Genomic DNA, 11,829 nt, shown 5'->3' with positions numbered 1-11,829 from the left:
TATCTGTTCCTTCTCCTTTATCCTGTGATGAAACCATGGCCAAATGACACTTGGCCGCTCAACAGCTGGATTTAATCAGTTCATCATCTCTCTTCTGAAGCTCTTTTCCCTAAAATGCCACCAGATTTGTGGTTGAAAATGGCTCCTGGATTGCCAGACCACCACTATGTTTCATGGTTATATGTAAATAAGAAGGATTTGGACGATGTTCTTAAGGAATGTCTTTACACCCTAAGTGGATGGGTTTACGCCACCTTGAATTCCAGAAGCTTCAAGTGTTGATAGTGTAGACTAGTCTATTATGGAAGTGGCTGGCATACTTGGCACATAAGTTCTAGAAATATTACTGGGTTAAAGGTAAATATCCCTGCAGCTTGGGATCCAATAAGTGCTTTTTTTATGCTGCTAGGAGATAGACCTCCTGGAAAAGCTTTACAGTTTGGTAAATTGAGACTATTCTCCCTGGGTTGTTCTTCAGCTGCTTTCTTATTTTATGACTGTATTATGTATCAAGTGGTCGAAAGAATGTAGAGTCCAATGACCAACACCATTGGATACAATGTGATGGCAGACACAACAAAACAAATCCATTTTCTTTAGCCCACGTTTCTGGAATTTAATCTGTTTCGTCTTGCTCGCACAATACAAGGACACAGGCGTAGCACGTGCGCACGCACGCACTTACTCATGCTTGTGCACTCTAGCTGGAGAAACGATTTACTCTGAAGGGCCAGCAAGTTTTCTTCTCTTTTGTGTGTGCCTGTCAATGAGTCGATGCTTCTGCTATTCTGCAAGTGGTCTTCTTCTTTACATTCTACCAGAATTTTCCTACTATATTTATGTTGCCTTTCTTACAATTCATGTTGTTTGCAAAACAGAAAATTTATTCTATGCTCCTCTTTCACTAGCTCATCACCTGTAACTAAGTAAATTTTTATGTGCAATGCTCCCATGTCATCTGTTTCCTAATTAATTATGTGATTCTACCTATTTTATTTATTCAGTTATTTATGTTAAAAAATTTAGGTTGCACTGGTAAATGTGCTTCAGCTTTCTCATGACTAACATCTTTAAGACACATAACAGTAATGACCTTATATGAACATTTATTATTACTTTATTACAACAATTTAATGCAAAACAGTTACAAATCGAAAGGAAACAAATCAACAGAAATATAACAAGGTAAATAAAAGGAGGAAACGAGCACAGAATATGCTGAGTAAAAATTATGAATCTTCAATTTCAGCTGAGTGCAGGCACTAACAGGAAACTACAGGTTTTACCATTATTTCATGAGGTATGGCAGGTTATTTCATAATTTAATACTTATGATACACAATTACTTGGCATAAAATTCTGGGGCATGGGGAGGGCAGAAAATAATTTGGACCTTAAGTATCAAGTACATCATCAATGTAGTTATGAAAAAATATAATCTTAGGACAAACATGTAAGACTGTTCTTCCTGAAGAGTCACTGGAACAAGCATAGTGAGTGATAAACTTAAATTCACCTCACAGAAAACCTGAGTAACTATCTGCAGGCAATGGTTACATGATTGCAGATAAATGCATTCTTTACATATCATACAATAACATAAAATGAGATGAGGACTATAACAGTAATTAACATATATAATATTATGTCCTGAACCATTTTGCTTTCCATTTGTCTGGACTAACTCAAGTCATAAGCAGCTTGTAGTTTTTCATTACACACACACACACACACACACACACACACACACACAGTTTAGACAACAAAGTTAGTAAAGAGATAAAATTCAAAATAGATTCTTTATATAGTGAGGATAAAAACAGTTCATAGTTCTATTACAAGATCTTCCAAAAGATATGATTTTACCATCTATTCATAGAATCTTTTGCGTTGCACTTCAGTATTGAAGGTAACCCATAAGAAATTGCAATATATACAGGGTGGATCACCCAAAACTTGCACCACAAATATTTCAATAATGGAAGGCACCACTGATAGGCAGATGTCACAGAATGTAATAGTAAGTAGGGGGTCGGGCTATGCAGCCCATACATAGAGTGTTACCAACTTCTAATGTGTATTTATTTAAGACAGGTACAAATATTTCAATGAAACAATGGCTACTGACAGTCCACAATCAAAGTCAGCTAAGTTAGAATGCCAGTGGTGTTTGTTGCAGGAGTGTAGTGCAAACAGTTTACAAGATATCATAATTTGAACATTGTAAACACTGGCAGTTGTTTGTTTCATGTTGTAGCACAAATGAATGCAATTTTCACATGGGTGCTGCCCTACACAGAAGTTAATAAGCCTCCAGAGGTGTTGTGTTGTTCAATGGGAGATTGCCTAGGACAAATGAAAGAAACAAAGATGAATGCAGTACCTCTGTGCTCAAATTGAAAACCATCAGTGTCAATACAAGCTTGTAGTCTGCAATGCAACAATTGCTGCACACTTTCTAGCATTTCAGTAGAAATTGCAAAGCAGGCAGCAGTAATACATTGTTTCATATTATCTGTAATTGCTTGAAGAGGTCAATGTCTATTGGGATACCTTTCGGCATACAGGGTACACGAAACAACGGCATACTTCCTGTATTCGCCATGAAGCATGAGCATGTTAACAGCTGTCAGAGTTTACAATGTTCACAGTATGGTAACTTGTAAACTACATGCACTATCTTTCTGCAACAAACACCACTGACATTCTCATTTTGCACCATTTTTAGGAATTTACTGTCAATAACCATTGTCCCATTTAAAAATCTGTAACTATTATAAAAAAAACTGCACGTATGTCCATGTCCCAAAATCAATGTATTGGCTACAAATACGGGCCCTTGGTTGCAAATTCAGTTCTGTGAAAACCACGTAATGATAGTGCTTCCTTATCCAAACTATTTGTGGTGCAAGTGTTAGTTGATTCACTTTTTGTATCTCCTGTTACGTCATCCAAAGAGTGAGGTGCAAAAGCAAGGTTGGTATCTCGCAACTTAACCCCAAGAACAGATAGCGGCTGCAAGTCGCATCAACGAATGAGCGACACAGGCGTAGCCGCGCCCACAAACTTTTTCTATGCAGCTGCAATGTCTTCATCTACTTACAGCTGAGCACAGTACTGCTCAGCCCAGTTCACGATCATCAAGTAAGGTAACAGCTGTGTAATCAATGTCTTAGGCAGAATTATAAGTGAAGTTATGTCACTTGTACTTCAAGTGAAGAGACTTGTAGTTTGTCTGTATCGAGTGATATGTTAATGTTCAGAGGCAGTTTTAAATACTCATGACATTTTTGTGAAAATGGACTGTACAAAGTTAAGTAAATCTTCTTATCTATGCCTTGCTTCTGTTACCCCTACTATACACAGCAGCTGACTCCTACAGTACATCCTAATTCTAAAATAAAAATTGCATTTATAAAATAATCAGCTTTGCATCCATATGATTACAATATGCCAAATAAAAAATTTATTTATAATGTACAATACAGTAAAAAAGTTATAAAGCAATTACAAAATATAACAACATTAACCATTTCAGCAACTGGTATTTTATACCATTCAACATGAAACATTATGAATTTGATATTTTATATCATGACAATAAGAATCTTATTGTCACTCCACTGGTTTATTTGTTCATCAGCTAGCTTGAAATACTTCCTGCTAATGCCTCTGTAGATGTGTGGAATGACATTCTTTACTTTTAATACTCACTTTTGTAAAAAATACAAATTCAAAACTGAGTTTTGAAATGAATTAATACCGAGTTAAAACAATTCGAAAATTCTCTGTAATGAGGTGATCATCTTGAAATATTATTACAATATTGACTTCAAAATCTGAAAAAGGAACAAAGAATCAATATTTATGTAATTCTAAGAAAATACATTAAATGAAAGTTGCAGTTCTCTTACTGTCACATAAAGCACTTACAACGTATTAATTATTCTTACAATTATCCAAGCTAATCTATCAATTTTCTGTGAAATATGAAAACATATGCAAGTATCAGGGACAAACTTTTGATATGAGAAAGAGAAAATTCAGGAATGACAAAGATTCACAGCAAGGACTTACATAAGCAGCAAGACTTACACATTAGAACAATTATCACTTTGGTGAATGGATGTGTAAGACAACTATTTTGCATCTTCAGCTTTTAGAAAAATGTGCATGCTTTTAAAAGAAATTAGTCTTTAATTTTCTTCTACTTTATTTTAAACAAAGTATCTTATGTTTTTTATTGATCTCCACTTGGCACTCCTGGCTTCACATTTAAGATTAGTGATATACATCATAGCTGTTACTATAGTTACAGAGTTTTAATATTTATTATTTTGCAGAGCAAAAAGAACTCAATAAAGTAATGTTACATGAAATAATCTGTAAGTTCTTGTCTGGCAATCGACTGCTTCCAGTCACTATTGACTGGTGTACAGTATATTCAATAATTCTTCTAATAAATCAAGTCATGTCTTACTGATATTCTTACAATGGAAAGAGAGATTAATGAGTATGATGTCATGAGAGTATTTATCATATGCTCAGAATATAATGTGAAGATTGTTAGGTTTTTCTATTTTCTGGATCTGAACTGGCAAGTCGTGTCCAACATGCCATGTTTCAAACTGGATTCCAACCAAAAAATACTGAAAGTTTGCTACAAATTCTAAAGCAATAAACTGCTGCCTTTGTGTGTGGATCACACTTGTTTAGATTTGGCATCAACATGAACGTAACAACTAAAAATTTACATTCCAAATTCAGTAAGTGTTTGGAATTTGTTTTGGTTTGTAGATGAAACTGTTGCACGTAGGCATGTAATGGAAAATTGCAAAATAAAAACTGAAATTTCTCATTCTATAACAGAAACAGATCTACATTTACATCTACACTCTGCATACCACTGTAAAGTGTATGACAGAGGGTACATCGCACTGTACCCATTCCATTCACGTATGGAGAAGGAAAAATCATTGTATAAATGCCTCTGTGCATGCTGTAATTACTGATAATCTAAGTTTGTCCTCACATTCCCTATGGGAGCAATATGTATGAGGTTGTGGTGCATTCCTAGAGTCATCATTTAAAGTCGGTTCTTGAAATTTTGTTACAAGAATTTCTCAAATGTTTCCATCTATCTTCAAGAGTCTGCCAGTTCAGTCCTTTTAACAACTCTGTGATGCTCTCCCATGTGTCAAACAAATCTGTGATCTTTGATGATCCCATTCCCAGAATACATTCAATATCCTCTTCTAGTCCTATTTGGAATGGGTTCCACACACTTGAGCAATATTTTAGGATGGGTTAAATGACCAGTTTGTATGCAATCTTCTTTACATATTTACTGCATTTTCCTAGTATCCTATCAATAAACTGAAGTCTGCTATCTGCTTTACCCATGACTGAGCCTATGTCAACATTCAATTATGTGTCCCTACTAAGTGTTACACCCAGGTATTCGTATAAGTTTACAGGTTCCACCTGTAATTCACTGATATTATATTCATAAGATACTATGTTTGTTTCTATCTTTTATTTTTCATTTTGTTAAGAGCACAATTTTATATCTCAGAACATTTAAGGCACGTTGACAATTTTGCACCAGTTTGAAATCTTATGAAGGCCTGACTGAATATTTGTGCAGCTCCTTTCAGACTATATGCCACTGCAGATAACTGCATAATCTGCAAGAAGTCTGAGGTTATTATTAATATTGTCCATAAGACCATTACTATACAATATAAACAGCAAAGCACGCTACACATTTCCTTGGGGTACACCTTAAGTACCTCTCCATCCAGGACAACACGCTGTTTCCACCCTACCAAGAAATCCTCAATTCAGACACAAATTTCTTCTGATACCACACCACGACTGTACTTTTGATAATAAGCATAGGTGAGATACTGAGTCAAACACTTTTTGGAAATCAAGAAATACTGCATCTACCTGATTGCTGTGATCTGCTACTTTCAGCATGTTGTGAGAAAAGTGCAAATTGTGTTTCACATGATACACTCAATTTTTATTTGGCAGGGAAATTATGTAGAATTAGATGAAAAAACATATGTTACTTATGTTGCAGCAGGATTAAATTCAATCATAATATGATGTAAGGCTCTGTTCTGTTTGTTAGTTTCAGATTTGTTTATAACTTCATCGCTAGTATCTCACTCTATAGTAGGGCACAACATGTAATAAAACCTTCTGACACTAAAACTGTTGCTAAGCCTACACTCTTAACACAAAAAAATCTGAAGATGTGGAATAAAGTTAAAAATCAGTTACAGCCCTATGCTTTCTGTGAAATTTTGACTACATCTGTAATAAGCTGTCTGTACTCCATTTTACATCACGTTTGAAGTGACAGTGACTGCAAGTTCTATTAGAATTTTGTTATTTCTACATACAGTGTATTAAAACATGATAAGTTCTTCACCAAGCCATATGGACACTTACATCTCTTATGTAACATTTCCAAGCACAGATTTCACAATGGATCTTCTACATCATGATTTAAAAAAATTAAATGTCATATGACATTGCTGGTTGGAATATCCCCACAGTTGGAATTCAGCTGCCTAATGGAAAGGGTATGAGTTGTGTTGTATGTGTATTTGTTGAGTGTAGGTGAGTGTAACTGATGCATATACAATGAAGTGTTACTTTTTTGTTGTTGTTGATGATGATGAGAGAAGGGAGAGGGTGGCACCCAGTGGTAGCAAATAGCTTACTCCTCTCAAATAGCATCAAGAGGGCCACTGAATTTTACATCCCCATCTGATGGGTGAATCATCAATAACAATGCCACACGCCCTCACTTCATGAGACACTGCAGACAGACACTAGCACCTCTCCTTGCCTTGCTGGTCAAACACTGGCAGAGAGAATTTCATTCACTCCCAGGATTAGAAGTGGGTTATCTCAGAGTTGAGTGCCACCGTGTAAACATACTTTAACGACTTTGGCTACAGAGATCAGTGATATTGTGACAGTGCAATGTTGTATGACTTGGGGACACATAAATAATTGATAATTTGCTGATAACAGGGGAATGGTTGAATCTCCTGCTTATGTGTAAACCCACATTTTCTTTTATTTCTTGTCTTTTACAACAACATCACAGATATCACTGGTGATTTAATGCATTCAGCACATTCACTTTGTGGCACCTGATTCAAGAAACTGAGTAATTGAGTTCATTCTTTGTTAGTCTCTTAACAAATTATACATCCATTTTATTGCACCCCTAACCTACTTGCTACATTTGACTAACCTTGCCCAAGAGTTTTCATTGTACGTTACATCTTTTGCAATGAATGTGGAAAAGATATATTGCGACTTGCTGTAAAGAAGACACGTCAAGTTGCAGACAGGCACGATTAAAAGACACTCAAATATAGCTTTCAGCCACAGCCTTCATCTGTCAAGAGAGAAACACACACAACATTCACACCTCAAGCACACATGACCGTCAACTCCAGCATCTCCAGCATTTTCAGCCCGAGGTGCTGGAGTTGGTGGTCATGCGTCATGCATGCATACTTCTCTCTCTCTCTCTCTCTCTCTCTCTCTCTCTCTCTCTCTCTCTCTCTCTCTCTCCTAACGAAGGCTGTGGCCGAAAGCTATATGTGAGTGTCTTTTAATCATGCCTGTCTGCAACCTGACATGTCTTCTTTATGGTAAGTAGCAGTCTATCTTTCCACATTGTTGATATTCCTACCTGGAGTTTCCATTGTTTTATATTTCTTTTTACTGCAGATATGTTGAACTTCTTATCCTTTCTTCATCCTCTGAACAATTTAATGAATTAGAAATCTCTCCTTAGCTGACCATTTCACTTCCCCAAGAAAAGCAAGCACAAGAAAAACATACATCTGAATTTCCTTGTTTCTTTGGTCTACAACTGAAACTTCTGATAGGCCGAGATTTTCCTGCAGATACAATTTTTATTGTAAAATGCATAGTAATACTTGCTTTTAATTTTTTATTATACTTACCCACTTTAAAATTGCTTGTTGCTAGTGTTGGGCATGTGAATAGTCTTGGAAAAATCATGTATATGGGAATAGCCAAACCACAGGGTACGTTTCCTTCTCCTATCTGGATATTCTGGATTTCTGTTGCTGTGAATAAAATAAGTACATCATTACTTCACTAAAGTGTAGTCCATCAGATACATCAGAACTTATCTTTAAAACACCTATTTTTGGAAAATACTGATATATCACACATAAACTAAAGTTGGGCATACAAGAGGGAAAAAAAAAATCTCTCAGATTTAGCTTGATTTTGGACAGAGTGTAAATGAGGACATTTCACTAAAATAATTTTTCATGAACAATGGCAATCATTTTGCAACATTCTCAATCAATTGTCCATTGTCCGAACAGTTCTTTTTCATGATACAGCTACAACACTAGAAAACACTGGCTATTATAAATAGCCTATAATAATGGCATTTTTCAAAAATTCAATGGCATCATCATGAGGGCATTTCTGCCAATAACCTATGCTCTCTACTTGAAGATATCCTTGGTTCTAACCATCTGATCACACACGAGGGCATGTTTCTTTTGTATAAGACTGACCAGCTTGAGTGTCACTTTGCCTCTACAGCATTCAGTTGGAGCAACAGTATTCTTTGTCTCATCTCTGGTGCTTATGTCACTGTCACTTCATCACATTTATTTATGTACTCAAGTCTGAGGCACAGTCATAGGATCCTATAAACCTATAATTTCTGGTAAGGAAAGAGAAGCTGTTTATACATCTACACAATACAAAATTGAAATCAAACAATCCTTGCCCAGAAATGAGCAACCACTACAGCATTTTCATGTATCTTTAACAACTTCTTCTCATTGCAAGAACCAGGACAACATAAACACTGACACAGATGTTTCATTATCTGCAATTCTACACATTCGCACAGTTTCATCCCTTATGAGTATCCCCATATCATTAGGTTGTCCTTCGACTTTTTCATAACCTCTTTAGTGATCACCATGTGGTCCAGGCTGGTAAGCATTTTGTTGACTTTGCTTGACTGCTTGTATGATGAGTTATTTTGACTGCCCACAGTTTTTCTCTGGCTTTCTTGGTTGTTGTTTTTAACACAGATGTTGATTATAAAAAGCTCTTCCAACACTGGAATCAAGGTCTTTGTGGAGTATGTATGGAATAGAACAGAACGGAAGTTTACTGTCTCATAACATCTAATATTCAGTCATTGGCTTAATGTACAGGAGACTCGTCAAAATACAAAAATTGGTTTTGCTAGTTTTCTTATAATATCATTAATACAATATACTGTACTGAATGTGTAATTAATATGCAACTAATATTTTTTCTTAAAAAGTAACAAACTTTTAAAAATTAACAGTCCTAAGTACTTGCTCTCTCCTGCTCAAATTTTCAGGTTGTCCTTTATGAATTCTTCTACTGAATAGTAACATTTCTACACTAGTTTCTCATACAAGGTTTTTTTCAGTGTTTCTAAATTCATAATGAGCAATTCTCTTCCTTTCACTTTGTTATAAATTTTCATATCCATATAGTGTGAAGTTTGAGCATAAAGTTTTAAATGGTAGGTGGGCAGCATAAAATTATTTTGATTTCTGGTGTTGTAATCATGCTGAAAATGATTTGCTACAAATAAATCTGGATTACTGCATACAAAGATGATCAGCTCATAGATGTTCAGTGACGGAACACTTAGTATACTTAGATTTTCTGAGTAGGTGACACAATTTCCTTCACCCTGCATTGGGCATATTTTTAGTGATGGTTTTCTGAAGTATTAATATCTGACACATATGGTTTGAGTTATCCCAAATTCCAATTCTGTACCTTATTACTGACTTTTAAGTGGCTGTGATATACTATTTTTATTATGTCCATAATGGTAGCACTGTACAATATCCTCATAGCAAATGCTATGCTATTTAATTTATTTGCAAGGTCCTGTACATGTGAGCCTCAAGATGGATTTTTATCCAGTTGCATTCCTGGGAATTTCTATCAGCTAGCTTTCTGAAAATCTTCATTTTTGTAATTCATTTGATCATCATGTTTTATCTGCACATAAAACTGATGGACACTCAATATTAAGTGGCAGACCATTTATGTGAAACAGAACCTTGGGGTATTCCTTGTGAAATGGTTTTCCATTCTGAAGTATATTGCCCTCTCTCTGAGTGGTTCACACTATCAAAGGCCTTTCATAGGTCACAAAAAATTCCTGTGCCGTGCAGTAAGTTGTCTAGAGAGGAGCAAATTTTATCTACGAAATGGTTTACATCATATACTGTAGTTTTGCCTTTTTGAAATCCATACTGATTTTTTATATTATTTTAAATTTTTCTATAAAATTCAGAATTTGTATTGTGACTACATTTTCAAATATTTTAAATGATGGAACAAGAGAGATCGCACAATAGTTTCCCTTATGTTCCTTCATGTCTACATATGTAAGTGGGTCTGGAAAATAATAATCTTGAAGACATTGGTTAACTATTGCAGAGTGTAGTGGTTCAATTATTTTAGAGACTGTTTTTAACACTTTTGCTGGTATCTCATCCCATTCTGCTGATGTTTTATTTTTAGTGATAGTATTACATCTTCTATATCTTTTATAGTAGTTCTGCTGAATGTATTGAAAAGTTCACCTTCAAATTGCTCAGTGATAAAAAAATTGACATTTTCTGGGTAATTTTCTATGTAGATGTTTGATTAGTTTATGTTTATAAAGAATTTATTAAATAATTCTGAAATTTGAGCTGAATTTAAAATAGTTTTCACCACTATCTGGATTTCAGAAATACCATGGCCTCTAGCTGTGGCACTTGTTTCAGCTTTGATCAATGATCTTCACAACTTTTTAAAAGTATTTTTGCAATCTTTTAACAGCTAACAACATCAGTACTTTTGTTATGTTTTAGTCCCACACTTAGCCATCTTTTTCTTGCAATAGACTCTTATTTCTTCAGTTATCCATTTTACTTTATTTTTGTTCAAATGTTACTCATTTTCTTTGCGATATATAAAACACAGACATCAGTCAGTGTCTTCAGGCTAAGGAATGGTTAAACTGTGCTCAGATCTCAGTCTAAAACTCTTTTTGAAGTTTGGATTGTAATCAGCCAAAAAATTAATTCCCAAAAATATATATTGAGTCTCCAACTAATACTGGAATCTTGATTGCTACTGTTTCTGTTAGTTTTTGTTATTGTGTAATAATTTACCACCATTAGTCATTACAGTTGTTAGAAGTAGACTACAATTCTAGAGAAATATGACAACCATATTCCACAAACAAACTGGTAAAAAGCTCCCATTTCAAAGGCTGTAAATAATTAATCTTCTAACATTTAGTTAATCTATCCTATAAGATAGAAAATCAACAATGACATCTATTTTGTGTTTTCTTTGTTGAGGTCCTGAAAAGCCACATTTGGTTTATTTTGATCTATTGGTGATATAAATGGAAAAAAAAATGCTTCACATTCTAAATGCTGAAACTTACCATCTCTTGCATATCCCTCAGCACATCCACATGTTTCTACACGCACCAACTGTAGTTCCACAGACTTGATAGGTACTTCACAGTGTTCCACTACAAGCTGCAAGCAGTAATAATCACGTAATGTACTGGAGCATATCTGTACTTCAAGTAATGGGTACATGCATTACACATAATACATTATTACAAAACATGGAAAACAATTATTTGTACACAAAATAATGGAGAGGGCGCATACCAAACAACATCAGCATAAGAACTATGTTATTTTTCAGCCAAATGGAGAAGAATTCTGATGCTAA

The 11,829-nt window shown here is 35.0% G+C and overlaps 1 protein-coding gene across 1 annotated transcript in view; it reads right to left on the bottom strand.

Annotated features, from left to right (window-relative positions):
* Window positions 1-3,434: 3,434 nt before the first annotated feature.
* Window positions 3,435-11,829, bottom strand: part of LOC124613175 (vacuolar protein sorting-associated protein 26C) — a 29,515-nt gene continuing 21,120 nt past the window's right edge. Inside the window, exons 5-7 of the mRNA XM_047141812.1 lie at window positions 11,531-11,627; window positions 8,004-8,129; window positions 3,435-3,839 (exon numbers count right to left, since the gene is read on the bottom strand). Of these exons, the coding sequence (XP_046997768.1) occupies window positions 3,757-3,839; window positions 8,004-8,129; window positions 11,531-11,627 (306 nt within the window). The 3' untranslated portion in view covers window positions 3,435-3,756. The remainder of the gene's footprint in view (window positions 3,840-8,003; window positions 8,130-11,530; window positions 11,628-11,829) is intronic.

Source organism: Schistocerca americana, chromosome 4 (assembly GCF_021461395.2).
Source record: "Schistocerca americana isolate TAMUIC-IGC-003095 chromosome 4, iqSchAmer2.1, whole genome shotgun sequence".
NCBI classification, from domain to species: Eukaryota; Metazoa; Arthropoda; class Insecta; order Orthoptera; family Acrididae; genus Schistocerca; species Schistocerca americana.
The sequence above is the reverse complement of the archived record's forward strand: the minus strand, read 5'-3'. Positions and strand labels throughout refer to the sequence as shown.